This window comes from Apus apus, chromosome 4, assembly GCF_020740795.1.
Source record: "Apus apus isolate bApuApu2 chromosome 4, bApuApu2.pri.cur, whole genome shotgun sequence".
In the NCBI taxonomy this organism is placed as follows: domain Eukaryota; kingdom Metazoa; phylum Chordata; class Aves; order Apodiformes; family Apodidae; genus Apus; species Apus apus.
Genome location: NC_067285.1, coordinates 113,280,081 through 113,300,514, shown reverse-complemented (window position 1 = coordinate 113,300,514; position 20,434 = coordinate 113,280,081). Strand labels below are relative to the sequence as shown.

At 45.0% G+C, this 20,434-nt stretch overlaps 1 protein-coding gene across 1 annotated transcript in view; it reads right to left on the bottom strand.

The window, feature by feature from the left end:
• Positions 1-20,434, bottom strand: part of ATRN (attractin) — a gene marked incomplete at its 5' end in the record, with an annotated part of 169,919 nt that overhangs the window by 91,934 nt on the left and 57,551 nt on the right. The window contains 9 exons of the mRNA XM_051618313.1: positions 1,641-1,779; positions 2,256-2,377; positions 3,751-3,971; positions 5,595-5,679; positions 10,234-10,388; positions 12,790-12,973; positions 14,609-14,852; positions 17,141-17,231; positions 18,707-18,875. Of these exons, the coding sequence (XP_051474273.1) occupies positions 1,641-1,779; positions 2,256-2,377; positions 3,751-3,971; positions 5,595-5,679; positions 10,234-10,388; positions 12,790-12,973; positions 14,609-14,852; positions 17,141-17,231; positions 18,707-18,875 (1,410 nt within the window). The remainder of the gene's footprint in view (positions 1-1,640; positions 1,780-2,255; positions 2,378-3,750; positions 3,972-5,594; positions 5,680-10,233; positions 10,389-12,789; positions 12,974-14,608; positions 14,853-17,140; positions 17,232-18,706; positions 18,876-20,434) is intronic.

Here is a 20,434-nt window from a genome sequence, read left to right as displayed (position 1 = left end):
AGGGAGACCTTAGAGCACATTCCAGTGCCTGAAGAGGCTCCAGGAAAGCTGGGGAGGGGCTTGGGACAAGGTGTCCAAAGTGACAAGTAAGAGGACAAGGGATGATGGCTATAAACTGGAAGAAGAGAGACTGAGATGAGATGTGAGAAAGAAATTATTCACCATGAGGGTGGTGAAACCCTGGCCCAGGTTGCCCAGGGAAGCTGTGGCTGCCCCATCCCTGGCAGTGTTGAAGGGCAGGTTGGATGGGGCTTGGAGCAGCCTGGGCTGGTGGGAGGTGTCCCTGCCCATGCAGGGGGGTTGGAACTGGATGATTTTGAAGGTCCCTTCCAACCCAAACCATCCTATGAGTCTATGAGAACACTGGAAGGAAAGAAATGCTGCTTGTGGGAGCTCAAGTGTGACATCAGCCTCAGCCATCTGCAGGAGGCAGTCAAAGCACTTAGGAAAATGTTGAATAATAAAATCAATGTAGAAAAAAGACCAAAGAAAAGTAAATTAGTATTTTGCTGATGACTTAAGGCCATTTATTCAACCAGTGTTGTTAGGACACCTTTCAAGAGAAGAAGCCTGCTGTGCTAATCCTGTCCCCAGCACCAAACTTCCAGGATTATTCCTTGTTTCATCTTGAGCACAGCCATGCCCATTACTGCAGAACTCCTTACACTTTGTGGTTAATTATTTCTCTCACTCATAACTACCCTTCCAAAAAAACCCAATGGATATTTTCAGTGTGAATTTCTGCAGAGCTGATGTCTAGCTCCAACATCTTGGTTCAGGATTTAACCAACAGATTGAGAAGCTCTCAAGTGACAAGTTTCAGACGGGCTTGTTACACGTACGATCCAGACACCCTCTTTCCTACGACAAATTAAACAGACCAAGCTCTTTATCTATCACATTAAAAGACATTTTTCTTGCTCTCGTGGCTCTTCTCCAAAGTCTCTTCATTCTTCCACTCTTCCAGACTAGCAAACACCAGACCTGGCCACATCCAGACACACCCAGAAGGCTTTCCACACCCATTAAAAGGTCCTGTGTTAATTTTTTCCCTTTCTCTATATTATATTAACTGCAAATGTTGATCACTGGAGATGCTACATTTCTCTCCCAGTCACTGGGAGAAAAAATGTTACTTATAGAAGGACTAATAATCAACTCCTGTGAGCTCCCACTGGAAACACTCTAGTAAGAGAATTTTCCTTACACACCTTAGGTTTTATTTGCCTAATTTGTCCAGTACGTGCCATTATATTTTTGCACAATTCTAGTTTCTAAAACTAAATAGCATACATTATTAAATCTAATATCTTGCAGAAGCCTATTATACCAACAGTACTGCTTTCATCAAGTGAAAAGAGAGAGATGAAATACAGCCTAACAATTATACAAATGATCATACTCCTCTTCAGACCATCGGGACTGAAAAATATTCTATTAGACTTGGAATTTACTAGAAATGAAGTTGCACACCAAAGCATGATTTACTCCCCTCAGCATTACTCTATTTTACTCCACTTAGCATTAAAAGCTACAGATTTGGGGGTAAGAAATAACAAAAACAACCCAAAAAAAGTCCCACAACTTAGAGACTGGGTGAATTTGGGTGTTCTTCTCCCACAAATACAACCAATACCCACCTGGCAAAGCAATGCACTCCTGATTCCTCGGCTCCCACTGACAGTTTTGATCCATGGCACAGCTTTTACAGCTTGTCTTTTTGTTACAGTGATAGGCAGGGTTATCCTTAGGACAATTGTCATATAGAGCAATAGGAACCTAAAAGAGATAGCATAGATGAGGCTTTTTACCATCCCATCAGTACTGGTTTATAACAGCCCTGATTACCACACTAAACTCCACAGTTCAGCCCTACAAACCAACTTATATATTAAAAAGCTGTGACACTGGGCATGCCCTACACTGTCTACTCAAGATACTCCCCCAGGCCATCCCCATCTGACACATTTTCCTTACCAGAGCTTTTACAAAAGGTGTTCTTTCTTCTAGTGGAAGGCTCTATGAACAGCAAAACCCAAACATCTATGTGCCTTTCTGATTAATCATCCCCCCCTCTTCCCCTGCCCTCTCCCCTTAGGTGGAGAATCCCATGAAAAACTTCAAGCAGTTTAGACCTAGACAAACCCTGGAAATAATGAAACAACAGGGGGGAAAACACTGACAGATGAAGGCATTGGGACATCAGCTATTCCAAAGGCCAAATTTAAACTACAGAAGTATTAGAGAGACTTTACCTGTTCCTCTGTGCAGTTGTTGTGCATTGAGACACACTGGTCAGTGCACCACTGGCAGCTGTTTGTGTTTGCTGTACAGCTATGGCAGTCTGTAATCTGATCACATTTCTCATTGTCTACAACTATTAAAGAAAAAAACCTGCATGACCAAAAACAGGCATTTCCTGACAGAGCTCTAAGAACTTGATTATATCTAGCAAAAGATACAACCCAACAGTAGTGCCTTGTTGGTTTCCCTGTTATCAACTAAAATCAGATACTTCCCTGGGATTGAACTGGCAGCAAATTGCATTCATTTGCAGCTGCAATCATTTTTAGTGCCCAGGGAGTCATAAAACACACCAGCAGAAAATGCAGCAAGACATGAAAGAGCATGAACTCAGACCAGGCATGCATGTTCAGTCACTGCCCGGGCAAAGGGTGCCACAGGACACTTCCCAAGGGCAGGGAAAATCCCACCACTGGCCTGGTTTGCTGCAAACCTGCCCTTCAAATACCTGCAGCATTTCCATGCTCAGCTTGAACCTTCCACTTCATCTTTCCAATTGCTTCTTGTCTGCGTTTTGTGAGAATTTAGTGTACACTGAGAGCCCGTCAAAACAATGTCCCTTTACATCAGTTTCTTTTAAATAATTAAATGCTGCCATCTATTACAGAATCAAGGTTCACATAACTCAATTCAGAGCCAGGAATGCATCAGGATAAAGTGTTGAAAAGTTGTTTTAAAATTATCATAAGGGAGAGAACACAGGAATCAGACCTTCAAACAAGCATGGTTTTTTGTAAGCCACTATATATAGTGCTGTAGAAGGAGAAATAAAGTAACTCTTCTTAAAGCTCTCTTCCTGTTATCCTTAAACACAAGCATAAGGCTGCAGGACCCAGATCCCCCTCTCCCTTGCCCTGTGGTGCCCATCAGCAAAGTGCTGGTTCTCACAAAGTCAGTTCTTGGAGCAAACATCTAAGAGCAATGGCCCAGTCCTGATCCCTGACTGATGATGTCTGTTTGGGATAGGAAATTAAGTACAAGCAGTTCAATAGATGATGGGTGAGACACTGGAACCAGTTGCCCAAGGAAGCTGTAGAATCCCCAAGGAAGCTGTAGAATCCCCATCCCTGGCAGTGTTCAAGACCAGGCTGGATGGGGCTTGGAGCAACCTGGTCTAGCGGGAGGTGTCCCTGCTCAGGCAGGGGGGTTGGATCTAGGTGATCTTTAAGGCCCCTTCCAACCCAAACCACTCCATGATTCTATGATAGGAAAAAAAAAAATAATCTCATGAGCAAGCAGCTTCAGGAGAAGGAGAGGTGGAAACATCTCCAGGCCACTGCAGCCACTTGGTCAGAAGAAGGTCTCCCAGGGCACGTATTAAAACAGACCTACAGCCCTCCCATCTGAAACCTGATGGCATACAACTGAGACATGACACAATCTGGCAAGGAAAAAGACCCTAAGGGGCCCTTTTGCAACTGGAAAGAGAAAGGAGGTGACACATACCTGGTTTGGGAGGACAGTCTTCAAAGACTTTTTGCTGCTGCTCTAGTGTTGCCATTTCCCAGGGGAGGCAGCGAGGAGGGCTGGCAGCCCACACGCATCGGACGCCCGGCCCTGCTTGCCAGCAGGCTGTTTCATTGTCAAAAGCTTCACATCTCTCCGGTGTGTACTTCAGTATGTCACTCAGGAGGAGGCTGTTGAAGCCTCCAAAGACATACATGGTGCTAGACAAAAATGTAAGTTAAGAGATAAATATTTGTGCCCGTGTTTATAGCGCGTGCGCTGCTGCACGTCAGTGGGACTGAAGGCTTGGGCAAGGTGTTTTATTACATCCCAGGGTGTCTAGAGCTGCATAAACAGCTCCTGGTTAAGGAAGGCACTAAAGAAAAGGTCGATCAAGTTCCACTGTTATGGGGAAGGCAGAGAATCTCAACACACGGGTGTTCACAGGTGCTGAGACGGAGACAAATCCCTCCAAGGTCATGGACTGACCTTCCCCTTCAGCCAAAACTCTGGGAGACACCTGATCATCATGCCTAAACATGAAAGGCTGCAGAACTGTGGGATCCTCCTGTGAAGAACAGCCACAAGAGAGGCAGGAAGGCTAAAAATCAGAGGCACGGTATCACAGCATTAAACCAGCATTCAGGGACTGTGACCAAACAATTCAGTGTTGTCACATCTTGCTACTTGGCTGTGACAAAACTGCAGTTGTTTTCATGGGTCTTAGCAACTGAGCAAAGAGAGTTATTGTGGCAACCAAAAAAAAAGCAAACCCAAACCAAAGTAATATTTGGGAGGGAAGGGGGGAAGGTGTTTTTTTCAATCCTTCTTTAGAACCACAACTGCTTCAGGCAAAACATCACATTTCACCAGTTACCCACAGAACCCTGTGCATCATGTTTGTAAATGCACATTTAATAAGGCAGTGGAGTCCATGCAGCTGAGTAAGATTTTTGGTTGAATAACAAGTGGTTTTAATATGATTTTCATCCTAGTTTAGGAAAGAACTAAAGCATAGGCTGAATTGTCCTTCCTGGGAGCAAACACAGAGCTGGTACCCACTATCCACTGAAACAAAGAAAGCAAGATTTTAGAGACACAAAGAGTATCTAGAAGCACACTTTCCTTTTCGAGGCAGAGAGAGTTATCTGCCTGGCTTAAACTGAGCTTTAAATAATGCTACTGCTTTACAGAAGGTATCCTCAAAGGATAAAGGAATCAGAATGAAAGAGTCCTAAGAAACACCTTCTCAAACTCAGTTCCACAGACTCAAATCGAATTACAGAGTTCACCTGAGGGCACGGATGTTATTACAGAGATATAATGTTTAACTGCAGAAAACTCACCTTTGGTTTCACCTAAATTCTGTACATCACATGAATGGTAAAGAAGAACCACACAGGATAAGCTACATAAACTGAAACGTGGACAGATTTAGAAGCCATGGGGGAGAGCATGAATTGGGGAGAAAAGTTGTCAGTGCAGCTAAATAAGAAACAGGAACATGAAATAAATGAAAACACGATGCAATTAAATAAATAGAAATATATATCCACATAAGAAAAAGTAACAGAAATATGAACAGTATCAAATTTTTGGAAGAGCTCAGTGAGCTGAGAGAGCTCAGTCCAGTGAAGAAAGGCTGACAGGAACAGGTAAATACTGAAGACATTACAAGACAGAAGAGCTGAGAACTTGGAGAAGTTTGCAATAGATCCTCAACCCTCTGGTCTCAGTGTCACTGGTCTCCATGTACCAAGAGACACGTGCACTGATACCCACAGATGCCTGAGGCCACTGAGCCATGAAAAACACCAAAATCCCCAGCTTGCCAGTAGCCTTACCTGTTGTACAGCACGGCAGAATGTCCAAACCTGTTCACATCATGATGGAGACCCGGGCGAGGAAGGACAGACCACCGATCACAAGCTAGGAGGAAGGACAGCTCATTTCAGAGAAGTTCCTCAGTATCATGAATGACTCAACTTCTGTTACCACATTTCTTCCTGAAAGATCCCAAAGTCCTTTAACAACCACGGAGAGACCATTCCTCCCACCACCAAAACCCAAACCATGAGTGACACGGGACAAGTTTACAAACGAGCTGCCCCACCTTCTTCTGCAAGATTTAGGACTTAGTTCTCAACCCAGCTGCCACGGTAGGACAAGAAGGGAAAGGAAGGATGGAACAGCTCTGCTCCATCACCTCAACACTTCTGAAGCACTAACTTTTGGGCAATCAGGTGTTCTTAAGCACTGGTGGCTTGAGTAGCTTTTTCTCCTTTACTAGTGGAATTTTTCACTGCGTAACAAGTTCAGTTTTTATCTGTTTATATGTGAATTATTTGCAGTTTTGCCACAAACCAGCATCACTAAAACAGAGACTTATCTTTTCTTTTCCTTCTCCCCATTGCAATAATGTTCCCAAAGGGCAGATATCCATGTTTTTAAAAATATTTTTCACTCATCGTAGCTGAAGGATTTGTGGTTGTTTTTCTCTTTTAATATAATGTGAGATTATTCCATCTTTTTCTATTAGCATAACATTTATAAGTTCTGCTTCATTTTTTACTTGGTTTCTCAGGTAATTTCTTCCTTCAGGCAGCATAGAAAAAACAACCTAAGCAACACAAAACCCACTGAGTAATCAAAGGAACAAAAGCAGAAAAAGTCAGTGCAATTTATATAACTTAAACTTTGCAAAGTGAATGGGATCACCTTGGGGCCAGGCCCAGAGGCATTTGTATGCAATTTATGCAATTAAGACCAAAAAAAAAAATCAATTTGCTGTAAAGATCTTGTAGAGCTCTTGGAGTTAATCCAGAGGAGGCCACGGAGATGCTGGGAGGGCTGGAGCAGCTCTGCTCTGGAGACAGGCTGGGAGAGTTGGGGTGTTCAGCCTGGAGAAGAGAAGGCTCCAGGGAGACCTTAGAGCACCTTCCAGTGCCTGCAGGGGCTCCAGGAAAGCTGGGGAGGGACTTGGGACAAGGGCAGGAAGGGATGGAAACAGGGGGAAGGGTTCTGAGCTGCAAGAGGGGAGATTGAGATCTTAGGAAGAAATTATTTGCTGTGAGGGTAGTGAGACCCTGGCCCAGGTTGCCCAGAGAAACTGTGGCTGCCCCATCCCTGGCAGTGTTGAAGGGCAGGTTGGATGGGGCTTGGAGCAGCCTGGGCTGGTGGGAGGTTTCCCTGCCCATGCAGGGGGTTGGAACTGGATGATCTTGAAGGTCCCTTCCAACCCAAACCATTCCATGATTCTATGATGATCTACAGAGACCTGAAATAACTGTAGATTCCTTAAGCTGAAACTTAACATGGACTGAGCCCCTTAAAAAAAGGCCACAAACCCAAACCAGTATGTAAAGGAACTGAGAGGGAAAAGAAAAACAACCTTCTTAGATCCTTACCAAATTTAACTGGAGAATTGTTGGGCAAGGCAACTGTTTTTGACCTCTGCTCCAGCATCAAACTTGTTTTCAAGGGTGCTGATAAGCCAAAGACATAGGACCCACCTGGTTAGATGTACTACTTTGATATCTTGTGATTGTGAAGTTTATTTTTAAATGTATTTTGCTTCATTTTCAAAGAATTTAACCTAGCCCAGCAACACTCCTGAGGGGAGCATGTATGGTTCCAATTTTTAACAGGAGACTTCAGCAAAATTGGACAGCAATTTGCAATTTTTAATCCAGCAAAAGTTGTGAGTTATGTGAGGCCAAGAAATATATTTTTCTAGATTAACAGAAGGCCAGGAATGTTTTGCTTTTCCAGCTTCTTTCCCATCTTGAACTGAAGATCAAGTATAGGAAAAAGTGAATGACTCTGAAAACACAGAGAGTCTTCTCCTTCCTGACTTATGAGCTAAGCCAAACCTAAAACTTACAATGTACAGGATTGATTAAATACACTATTCAAACAGAACACACATGCTATGAAAACATCCAGCCTCTAGGTTTGTCATCAGAACTCAATTTCTGATGGGGGAAAGAGTTTTAATTTCTCTCCTGTGGGGAGAAAAGGTCATGATGAGTGTAGCCTTTACATAAACATTTCATGCTGATTTAAAAAAAAAAACACAACTAACCTAAAAAGTTAAAACCTCTTTAGAAATGAAATAGAAAGGTTACTTAAACCACAGCAACTGCATCCTGTGGAGTTCTATTTTTGGTTTATGTGCATCCCTTATGCAAGGGATGTACAAAACTCCCAAAACTCAGCACTACCTGGACAATTTGGACTGAATAAGCCCTAACCTGGTCAAATGGAGGATAAAAGCATAGGAAGCATTAATGCATCCTCAGATTCACCTCATCTGCTAAACCTCCAGAGCATCTCAGCACACATCTCGGTGACACCTGTCTGTACCCTAGACTCAAGAAAGATACCATGTCCTCACAACACTCAGTGCAGGTGGGCTGACTACTCTGAAATTTCAGGAGGGAAAACCAGACCATTTTGACGAGATAATCCAAACTACTCACTGCAGAAGTGAGTTTTAATGGCAAAGGTTAAAGACCTTTTTAAGCCTTTATATTAGACTGCATTTTAATGTCAGTTTTCTTCAGTCTTCCCAGCGTCACTATGATCACTAAGATACTACCCTCATCTACATGATGTTAAAAATGAGCAAATTAGCTAAATACTCCCAATTTTTATGGTATGCTAAGATAGCCAATTACAAAGCTGCTCCTCCAAAGGCAACCAGTATCCCAGACTGGTTTGGGTTGGAAGGGACCTGAAAGATCATCCAGTCCCAACCCCCCTGCATGGGCAGGGACACCTCCCACCAGCCCAGGCTGCTCCAAGCCCCATCCAACCTGCCCTTCAACACTGCCAGGGATGGGGCAGCCACAGCTTCCCTGGGCAACCTGGGCCAGGGTCTCACCAGCCTCACAGCGAAGAATTTCTTCCTAACATGATCAATACAATTACCACAGAGATTGTGCAGGAAGAACCACCAAGGAGGTGATTTGGATGTGACACTAACCAGCACCCTAATGTACTCCTGGTAGTGCTCCTGGTCCAATGCCACCAAAGGGGGATAAGGCAAATCATGCAAAGAAAGGTGCTCTGCCATCAAAAGAAAAATGTGGGTTGTTTTTCCACCCCCCCCCTCCGAAAAAGAGCTGTTCTTTCCAGCCTGAGGGTCTCTGCCCTAAGGAATGAAGGTACCCAAAGCACCACAACACTTCTCATCCCTGTCACGTGAGGTGCTGTCAATGCAAGCTCTAATTCCCAGTGCAAAACTGGTAAAGACTGGACAAGTTGACTACAACACTTATTTCAGAAAACAGGACATTTAACTAAACTGAATCCAAATAAACATCATTACTGGCACGTTTTGTCAAATTAATGCAATTTGTGGTTTACACCTAATAAGATTGTTCAATGGGTCAGGGAAGACAGCAAGAAAAATCTATTAGTATTGCTATGTCAAATTTTTCAAAAAATATTCTGTCTGCGACTGTTGAAATACCTCCTTGAGAAGAATCTCAAAATAAAGCTAGTTAAGAGCACACAATAAATTCCCCATGGATAGGGCTGGAAATCAGAGGAAGCAGAAGGGAAGGATCCCTGTAACAGACAGCACAATGGCACAAGGATTGTCCAACCCTGCTGCTGAAAGCAAATCCATTTGCTTGCACATTCCTTTCACAAACCAGGAGTGACATCTCAGTGGACAGTCACTCCAGGGACTCAGGTTGACATGATTATTTCAATCCAAAGAGCCCACGTTTAAGGAACTCTGAGAGCAGAGGGCAGAATGCAACCTGAGTACAGAACCGTGTTTTTCTCCAGCGTAGTTCGATGTGACTGCACCTTCTTTTGTATCATTTCTCTTCTCCTTTTCTACTGAAATGCACCATCTCTGAACTTCAAACTCACGGCTAAATGCTGCCCTCTTGTGGCTACTCTAGCAAAACCCAATCCTTCCCAATAAAACCGAAGCGTTCGGCTTTGCTGGGAAATAGTGCTCCCAGGGATATTTCTGCTTATAAAGCAGACACACCAACAGCCACTGCAAAGAGCACGCAGCCCAAGAACTCAGCCAGCTTGCAGTTCAAACGAGAGCAAGCAATGTCCAAGTTCAGCTTCAGCAGGGGCCTGTCCTTCTAACTGTCTTAACAGCCTGCATTTTTGAGAAATCCTGGATTAAAACACGCTCGAAATGGCAGGACAGCTTTGTGGCTGAGATGCTGCACCAGCATGCCTCCTGTTTAAGCAATAATTTGTAATACCCGAGGTTGTGTATCAAGTGTTGACCAAATAACTGCTGCTGTGTTTGCCTAGGAATCACTGCACCAGCTCATTTACTTGGTAATGTGCAGCAAACTAAATGAGCCTCTCCTGATTACACATTCCTCTGCAGTGTGCTCAGTAGCATTTGGTGTCATGTCCTCAGCATGTCAATGAATCTTCCCGTAGACGGCTCTTTCTGAACATCCAAGAATTCTGTTCAGCATTATCCCAACAAGAACTTACCAATATCATAAGCCATGAAATCTGAAGAGAAGCACTTTGCCCCGTGGCTCATGGAGGTGTCATTGTGTGTGTTGCCTCCAAACACCAGCATGGTCCCACTCATGATCACAGCCGTGTGCAGGTAACGGAAGAAGCGACTGTCTTTAAGGATGGTCCTTCAGAAAGAAAAATGCATGTATTAATAAAACTCATTAGCACCTGGCAAAGTGAAAACAATCCATATATCCAAGCTGAAGGAGGTTTTAGGGTGCAGGGAGGAACGGGGGAATAGTGTTTAACTACTTTCTTAATGAGGTATTTAGCAACTTAATTCCCTCACTGTTCAGTTCCTCCCGTAATTTCCTTCTCTCATCTTCCCATCTGCTTGCCAATTTATAGGAAAAATATATCTAGGAGAGCCTCTTCCCAAAGCTGTGAATCTTCAAATCATCAATTCCTTCTCCAGGGATTATCAAGTTTTGTCAGTAGCTGGGCTTTTAAGCATATTCAGCTAAATCTGCTGATACAGACACTGCCTGGGAGGACTTCAGGACTTTATAGGAACTACTTTTATAGCAACATAAAGAATTATTTCAAACTAGGCATCTTCACAGAATCCCAGACTGGTTTGCATTGGAAAGGACCTTAAAGATCATCCACAGTTCCAACCCCCCTGCATGGGCAGGGACACCTCCCACCAGCCCAGGCTGCTCCAAGCCCCATCCAACCTGCCCTTCAACACTGCCAGGGATGGGGCAGCCACAGCTTCTCTGGGCAGCCTGGGCCAGGGTCTCACCACCCTCACAGCCAAGAATTTCCTCCTAATGTTTAACTTAAATCTCCACTTCTCCAACTTTGATCTTCTGTTGCTCAAAACTTAGAAACCTAGGAAATCCAAGCAGCTGCTGCTAAAAGAGCCCTACAGCTCAATACCTGCAAAGCTTAACATTAAAACATGGGAAGCATTAATCAGACTTGCCACCGACCTCACCTTTAATCAGCCTGACTAACAGCACTGAACACAAAGGGTCACCCTGTGTAGAATTCCCTGAGAGGCTGGGATTGCAGGAAAATCCCCATGTGGCCACGCCTGTGTTGCAGACGGCAGTGCCAGGGCTCTGCAGGCTGTCCCACCACTTCTACAGAAGAGGAGCACCCCAAATACAGCTTGCACTGAAGCCCAGACCTCCACACCAAAATACTCATCGAATGATACATCCACAACCTGGTTGCAGTGCCACAGCTCACAGGGACTTCTAAGCATTTCTGTCCCTGCCAGGGCTACAGTGACAGACTGAGAAGCTGCCAGTCAAACCCAAGAGGGAACATGGGGACAAACATCTGCCAATGCAACAATCAAGGGACTGCTTTTCACAGAGTCACAGAGAGGTCAGGGTTGGAAGGGACCTCTGGAGATCATCTAGTCCAGCCCTCCTGTTAAAGCAGGATTATCTGGGGCAGGTCACACAGGAACACGTCCAGATGGGTTTGGAGTATCTCCAGGGATGGAGACTCCACAGCCTCTCTGGGCAGCCCGTTTTATTTTGCCCTGCCATGAAATCCTAGGAGGGAGAGAGGGTCTAAATTACTGAAGAACAAAAAAGGGAGTGAGTGACAGCAACAGAAACCCACCAGATGAGCAGACACTCCTACGTGCCTCCCTGCGAGGCGCCTGCTCTGCCAGCCCTCTCCAGACTGACAAAAGCAACGTGATGAGAGGAAGTTGGTGCTGTAGCAGTTTGGAAAAATATGGTCACATTTGTGACATTTTCTGCCTATTCAGCCAGATTTGCCCACTTCATGGCTGAAGTGGAGGATCAAATGAAGCAAGAAGGGAAGCGTGGTTATTACTGCCTGTACAACGGAGCAGGAAGGAAGGTTTTGGAAATTAGTCACTAGTTACTTTACTCATCAGTAGAGACTCACAGTTGCTGCAGAAATACAAGCTATTTTAACCTCTCAAACAAAGGCAATATGGTGACTCCAATTTACACGTGTTAATTCAAAAGATCAGTCTCCTTTTTGCCAGGAGCCTTTAAAAAAATGCACTTTGAGGAAAAACAAAATGGAGGAAAACGCATTTCACTTCTGTAGCTCGAAGTGGGGAAGTTTTTGCTCTAGCTTTTTAAAGCTCACCTTTGGGCAGAAACAAATCACTGAAAATTTCAGCCTAAGAAATGAACGTTTCGAGCAGTTACAGAGCCAAAAGAAAATGGGTTTATAATAGAAGCTCTTTTGCAGTCTTAACTGCAGAATGAATGATCTCTCACTTGCCTGCAGTAACTGCACTCAAATGCACAGGCTGAACTGCTGGCAAGAAAATCCCATCAAGTATTTTTCTTTTCAGCTTTAATACAACAATAGATTAAAATTGATTTCTTGGCTCGTCCACAGCCTTGATTAGATGTGATTATGTGATTCTCTATTCAGAAAGGGACACAAAAATACTGGAGACAAGAAGAAACTATCCTGAAATGCAGGTAGCTACATCCTGCTGTACCCTTGGCAACCCCCCCATCCTTTTGTCTACTAGAAACAGCAACAATGGGGAGGGATACAGGAGGCAAAACTACTTACCACATGTGGGAATCAACTTCATATCTGTACAAGTCATCTGCTAGCCTGTATTTGTTGGCACTGAATGCTTTGTAACCTCCATGGATATAAATTGATCTTGTGTTTGGATCATAAACACTACTGTGACCATATCCTCCTTGCACCAAAGCACCGCTCGTCTGTAAAATGCTCCATGTGTTTGTGGCTGAGGAATGAAAGATGAGAGTGACAAAACATGGTTAATTTATCTCCGTTAACAACTTATCAACAAATCTGGTGGTGAAACAAATTGAGTTTTCGTTGACTCAGATCTAGATGCTGTCTCTACAACTTAGTATCCAAAAATAATCCCCCTTCCAGGAGTTTGTTGTCAAGTAGAATTGTCAAGTGTTTTTAATTTGACCAGAAACATCTTTTCTACAGTCATTTATTATACTTTGCAGACAAGCTAAGCAAATGAAAGATAAAAAGCATGGAAATAATATATTGCACTTCAATTACATGAAAATGCCCACATCATGGCTTGATGTGGAATGGTACCCAAGGGCACTTTTATTTTATATATATATATATATATAAAGCCAGACAGCACTGAAGCCAAGCTAAGCATGACTGTGAAGAACACTGTAGTTAAAAACTAGTATGTGATTAATGGTCCTATATCTTACTCACTAAAATAACTGGTTTGAGGCACTCTAGACACAATCTAAAGGTAACTGAAATAAAACATGCCAAATTACATACCACATCTCTGCAGCAGGTGCAGAATGAAACCCTACACAGGCTTCCCAACTCCCACTGCCCCACACATCCTCGTTTTCTCCAGCTTTCTCCCCGAGGAAGAAAGCTTGCTCCTGGCAACACCAGAAGAGGCTCCAGTAGGTCCTCTGGATCAAGATGCCTCAAGAAGAGGTTAACAGGCCAAAAGTGCAGACAGGGCCACTAATTCTGACCATAACTACCATGTTCATGATGTGAACTTCCTGTGCTTAACTCTCTTCTCCATCTGGTCAGTGGACATGCCTCCTGAGAGCCATTTCAGAGCAGCTGAGTTAGGCAGAAGTTCAGTTCCCCTGGAGAGCTTCCTATGCTTCTCCACTGGTGATACTGGAAATCTCTGGTTCTTAACATTTGGACTATTCCCAAAGACGGGACAAAGGGAAGTTCAGCAAGTCATTCCCTGCTCCCCTAAGCATTTGCTGATCATCACTACTGGAGACAGGGGCATCAGGTTGAGAGGATACTTGCTCTGAACTGTTACCACCGTTCTTGCATTTGCAGGATATGAAAATAATGTCAGAAGCGTTTGCTTTGTCAGAGGGAAAGAGGAAATTGTTAGAAATTACACCACAGTTTTCCTGCTTTGTCTTTCAAACACAACTTTTTTGTCTTCAGGACCTACCAAGCTGTATAGAGCTGGAAGTCCTTGGCTGCCTTCTTACTGCCTGCGTGATACAAATCACAGGATCACAGAGTTGTCAGGGTTGGAAGGGAGCTCTAGAGATCACCTCGTCCAACTCTCCCACTAAAGCAGGATCCCCTAGAGCCCATTACCCAGGGCTGCATCCAGGGGGGTCTTGAACTTCTCCAGAGAAGGAGACTCCACACCCTCCCTGGGCAGCCTGGCCCAGGGCTCTGTCACCCTCACCCTAAAGAAGTTTCTCCCCATATTTCCATGGCACTTCCCATGTTCCAGCTCGTGCCCGTTGCCCCGTGGCGAGAGTTACATCGAACTTCTCATCGATACAAAGCCAAGAAGCGATCTGGGACTCATTTCCAAACCAACCCTTACAAACCAAAGAGAACAAAGAGGAGTGCAGGCAGGCAGGGCCCCACTCACCCAGGTTGTACTCCTGGACGCTGCTGATGTACCCATAGAGAGGGCAGTGCCCGAAGATGACGAGCATGACGGTGCTGTTGTCGCGCAGGGTGACGACGTGCGCGGAGTGGCCCACGACCGCGTACTGCTCCTTGGCCTTGGGTGCCGCCAGGGCCCAGCTCTGGCTGGGAATGTGGAACACCCAGAGCTGGCTGCTCACGTTCCCCGTGGCGTCGATCTTCCCACCATACATGTATATGTCATCCTGAAAGAAGCGGAGATTTAAAATGAGAGCTGGGAGTTGAGCATTTTAGGGACTTTCGGCAAGGGGATGGAGTGAGAGGACAAGAGGGAATGGTTTCAAACTGGGAGAGGGGAGATTGAGGTGAGACTTGAGGAGGAAATTCTTTGCTGTGAGGGTGGTGAGACCCTGGCCCAGGTTGCCCAGGGAAGCTGTGGCTGCCCCATCCCTGGCAGTGTTGAAGGGCAGGTTGGATGGGGCTTGGAGCAGCCTGGGCTGGTGGGAGGTGTCCCTGCCCATGCAGGGGGTGGGACTGGATGATCTTTCATCTCCCTTCCAACCCAAACCATTCTATGATTCTATGCCTTCACTGCCTGTACTAAGTCTGTTTTCACTATAAATGGAGCTCAGAGGCTCCCAAAGGCACCCAAAGTCAGACACCTGAAGTCAGGTGACTTAATAAGCAACTTGAATACCTCCCACAGCTTGCACATGCAAACAGCAGAAGGCAGATGGTTAAGAAAGGCAGTTATGATGGAACCTCCTCTGTGTCTCTACACTAAAAGCTTTGTCTTCCAAGTTAATGCACTGACAAAAAATGAGGACCCTTTGGAAAGAAGGAAACTGTTATAGTTAGACAGGGTTTTATTAAACATCCTCTAAGAGCTAAGTGCTAAAACTCTACCCAGGTTCCTTCATGGGTTCCTTCAGTGACCCTGGGGTCAGTCAAGAATCCACTAAAGTTGAGATGAAGCCCTGTTTCCCTACTGACAAACTGTTAACCTCAGAAAGGGAAATTCTCCACTACAGCTGGTGCTCCTTGGGAAATTCACTGATGGCAAAGCCACTTTTTGTACCTCACTTTTGAACAGTTATTTCCAGAATGTGCATCGAGCCCTCACAGGTAGGAATTTCCATCCTTCTCAGGTTCTTCAAGTGTTTTGTTTGTGCTGTGTGGAGTTTGTCAAGTGTTTATAATTATGCTTTATTTAGGCTTGCATTGTGATGAGCTAATTAACATTTCAAAACCAAAGGTCAGTAAAGGATTAGCTCATTGCCTTTTCAAAGGTTCTGCTCAGACGTGGCCTGCACCCACAGGAAAGCAAGCAGGTGAGAAATGAGGTAAGAAACAGTCAAAGCCACTTGTTGTTGCAGATGTTGAAAGAAGAGATTCACAGATCTTCTGCAGAAGCAGAGCAGGTTCCAAAAATTCCTCATTCAGCAGCTCCGCTTTGGTGCCCTGGACAAGGAAGGTCAAAAATATTTCTGTGGTCCACAAAAAAAGGGACCTAGGGAATGAAGTCCAGCAAACTCCAGCTGTCAGGCACGTCTTGCAAGCACAGCCCATAGGAAGAAAATAATGGAGTCACCAACGTCAGTCAGCCTTAAAATCTCTGAGAAAAGGGCAAAGGAGGAACACACAAGTAAACGTGCTACAGACCTCCCAGGACATGATGCTCCTAGAGAGAGTCCAGAGGGGGCCACAAAGATGATCAGGTAAATTTTTTCACCATAAGGACAGTCAAATACTGGAACAGTCTCCCAAGGGAAGTGGCAGAGTCCCCCACATTGGACTGTTTTAAGTCTCAGCTTGACAGGGGGCTGAGCCATCTCATATCGACTAGAGCAGTACCTAGAAAGGTTGGAGCAGGTGATCCTTGATCCAACCTGGCATTCTAGGATTCTGTGATTCTATGGTCAGAGGGCTGGAGCAGCTCTGCTCTGAAGACAGGCTGAGAGAGTTGGGGCTGTTCAGCGTGGAGAAGAGAAGGCTCCAGGGAGACCTTAGAGCACCTTCCAGTGCCTGAAGGGGCTCCAGGAAAGCTGGGGAGGGGTTTGGGACAAGGGCAGGGAGGGAGAGGACAAGGGGTGATGGCTATAAACTGGAAGAAGAGAGACTGAGATGAGAGGTGAGAATGAAATTCTTCACCCTGAGGGAGGTGAGACCCTGGCCCAGGTTGCCCAGGGAAGCTGTGGCTGCCCCATCCCTGGCAGTGTTGAAGGGCAGGTTGGATGGGGCTTGGAGCAACCTGGGCTGGTGGGAGGTGTCCCTGCCCATGCAGGGGAATCAGAATGAGATGATGTTTACAGTCTCTTCCAACTCAAACCATTCTATGATTCTCTGATACCAGTACAAGGACTACCTGGAGTACAAGTAAACAGATGGGGATATCCACAGAGAAGCCTCTGAAGGAGAAACTTGTCCCAAAGCAAGACTGATCTGTGGAAAGGGGTGGGTGCAGGGGAAGAGAAGGTGGGTGCAGGGGAAGAGAAGGAGGAAATCAACAGGGAGATGATTCTGCAGCACTGACCTTGTGTAACGCCAACGAATGACCATATCTCATCTCCACAGAGTTCACAGTGCTTGCTAGGGGAAGCCACTCTTCAGAAATCAGATCATACCTGCATAACAAACATTTCATTATCTTCCTGAGAATCAGATAACAAAGTCAAGAAAATCATTGCCTGTCCTCTGCATGATTCGAGGGAAATTATTTAATTTAAGGGTCGTTTGGATGCGGTGTTGGTGGATGTGGTTTAGGGGAGAACTTTCTAGAATAGGGATGATGGTTGGACTCGATGACCCCAAGGGGCTTTTCCAGCCTGAATAGTTCTATGATTCCATTTTATTTAACAAAAAGTCCTACCAAAATTTCAGCATGCACAAGGCACTCACAGACCACTTCTGGATTAAAAAACCCCCTCCAGCCAGGCCTGCTCTTTTACTGTAACAAATTTATTTACTTTACCCTGAATTTTCTTTCCCATGGAAATAAACACAATGTCTATTGAGCAACTTACATCACATGATCCACCCAAAAGAGCAGAAAAAAAATTACACTGAGCTCAGATAAGTTTCAAATACTTGAAATAAATAAAAAACAACCTAGCAGTGTTTAAAAGGCACTTTTTAATTTTGTCTTTGTCATTCCAGCATATTTTTTGTGTGAACTTGAAATGAGATAAACCCTCTGCCCTGAAAATGGCCTGTGGCTTTTTAGATAAAAGGCTGAACTGGACTGGCCAGGCTCACAGTCCTACAAGATAAAATCTCCTCTGAGAAAGCAGTTCAATGAAGCACCAGGGTATCTGTTGAAAAATCAGGCATGACTTTGAAAGAGCAAATTGTGGATGTAATCAGCAACTATTCTACAACTAAGTGTGCATTCTTAGCTCTTCTTTAACTTTCCCTAAAAGAATGACTAGCTCTGGCTGTGAGTGCAAAACACCCAGCTCTTACTTAGGGCCATGAGAGTCAGTTATGCTGGGAAAAAACCCAGCTTTTGCCTAGATCTGCCCAAATAATACCAAGCTCAAGAGAAGGCATGAAATGTGTCTTATGGGGGATTTCCTTGAGGTGCACAATTACTTTCTGATCTCTTAGTTAATAGTTAAATCTCCTCAACTACCTGCATAAATGTCATCAGGGTAAATGCCACTCCCTGGTTGGTATCTCATCCACTATCCAGAGACACCCACAGTAATCAGGATGTATTGATTAAGGACTCTGAAGTCACACAGAAATAATCTAAGGAAAGGGTTATAACACAGAAGCAGAACTACCCTCTTTGAATACAAGGCCAGATACCATTTAGAAGCAAGCCTAGAAATGTACAGTGAATAGTTAAATGCTGTCAGAAGCAGATGAATCAAAAATTCCTTGAACATCAGGAACCCTACACTATTACTTTTCCAAAGTTAACACCCCCTAGCAGCATTCCCCACATCTCAAGCCTGAGTTTAAGTTTTTATTACTGCTCTTTTCCCCTGGAGATGGAGCATGAGCCAAAGCACAGCATGTCAGATGGCATTTTCTAAAAATAATCCTCAAATCTAAGTTTCTCTGCTTAGACTTTATTATCTAGGTTTATACTCACACTAAAACCTTCTGAGAGTCAGAATGATTGAAGACATAGCCTCCAACAATCCACAGTTTATTGTCATGGATTACAGTTTTGTGAGATGCTCTGGGAAGCTTTGGAAGAGAGTATTCCTCCTGGGTCCAAAACGACTGGTTTGCAGGAACAGGAATTGAACAGCCAGGACCTAGAAAAAATAAGGTTGAAAAACTCAGTTGATTTGCTCTAAAGCCTGTATTTCAGCTTGAGGTCAAGACCCTGCCCCACCAGTGCATGGCCAGGTAACAGATGACAGCTGCAGTCCTTGCTTCCTTGCCCACACCACAATCTGTGATGCATCTGGTGTGCAACCTCCCAACACTCTACTTCAAATTTAAAACTGTTTTCAGGACTAAAAAGCAGTTTCCAAACGAGATGAACTAGTGCTGCAGCAAAGCAGACACTCTGCTCTGTTCTCCCTGCTGTGATTCTAGGGGGGCACAGGGCAGACCTCTTCCCACTCCTCATTAGGAGGGTACCTTCCAGCTCTTACCTCGCGACCACGTGCCCACCAAAGCCCCAACACAACCTGCAAAAGCTTCAGACCTGCTCAGCAGCATGCTATAAAACCCCAAGGCTCTAAGGCTGTCCTTCTATCATTTCATTCCTCTTCCTCCCAGCAATACATTTTTGTGAATTGTTCACTTCTTATCTTCCCCTGTATTTCTGCTGCTCTTAAACCCACTTTTTCACTGCCCACTTCCCTTCCCAGCTCCCCGTGGCTTGGCAGGAGAGGAGCAGCAAGCAGCAAGGTCTCAACAAAGTAGAAAGCCACGTGGATGTTCTCCCTTCTCAGTGAGAGCCACGTGCACAAGGTTACTACAGACAGCAGAGACTGAGGAACCTGCTGAAGAGGCTCAAGCCTGGAAAAGGGAAAGGGTTTATCAGGACAGCCTTTGGGCAGTCATAAAAGTGAATCACTGGGTAACAGAGTTATGGGCTTGACTGCAAGAAACAGCAGCTGCTCCTCCTTGCTGAGTTTCTACCAGCAAGCATCTCCAGTTCAGGAAACATCACCCTTGACAAACTGGTTTCTGTGGTAGAGTGACCTTTTTCAGATGCAGAAAACTTTCAGAACAAGCAAGGGGAGAGCAGCTTGCACCTCATTCAGCTATGGTTCATTTTGGTGCTTTGGGGTTTTTTTTTGTCGGTTGTTTTGATTTGGGGCTTTTTTGTCCCTTCCACATAAACCTGCTGCAGAAATTCAAGCCAGGGGAAAAAGGAGGGGTAGGTTAAAAACTGAGCAAACACACACCCACTTTTACCGTCAGTGCACCTCCAGACCCCAGAAAATCACCAGGAAGCACAGCACTGCATAAGGGGATGTGGTCTTCCAGCCCTGATGTATATACACCCGTGGCTGCTTTTACACCCCAGAGGCAGCTGTGCTAACCTCACTCCTGGGAGAGAGTTCTCCTCAGGATGCTCATTTTCCTAACCTGGACTCTTTCCACCAGGCCTAACGTGCTGCCTGGCTTTGCAGCATAGCTGAGTGGTGGCAGGAGGTGCTGCCAGTGCCGTAGCTTGTTGCATCTGGAGTCCCCAACACAAGAAGGACATGGAGCTGCTGGAGCAAGCCCAGAGAAGACCACACAAATGATCCAAGGGCTGGAGCAGCTCTGCTCTGGAGACAGGCTGGGAGAGTTGGGGTGTTCAGCCTGGAGAAGAGAAGGCTCCAGGGAGACCTTAGAGCACCTTCCAGTGCCT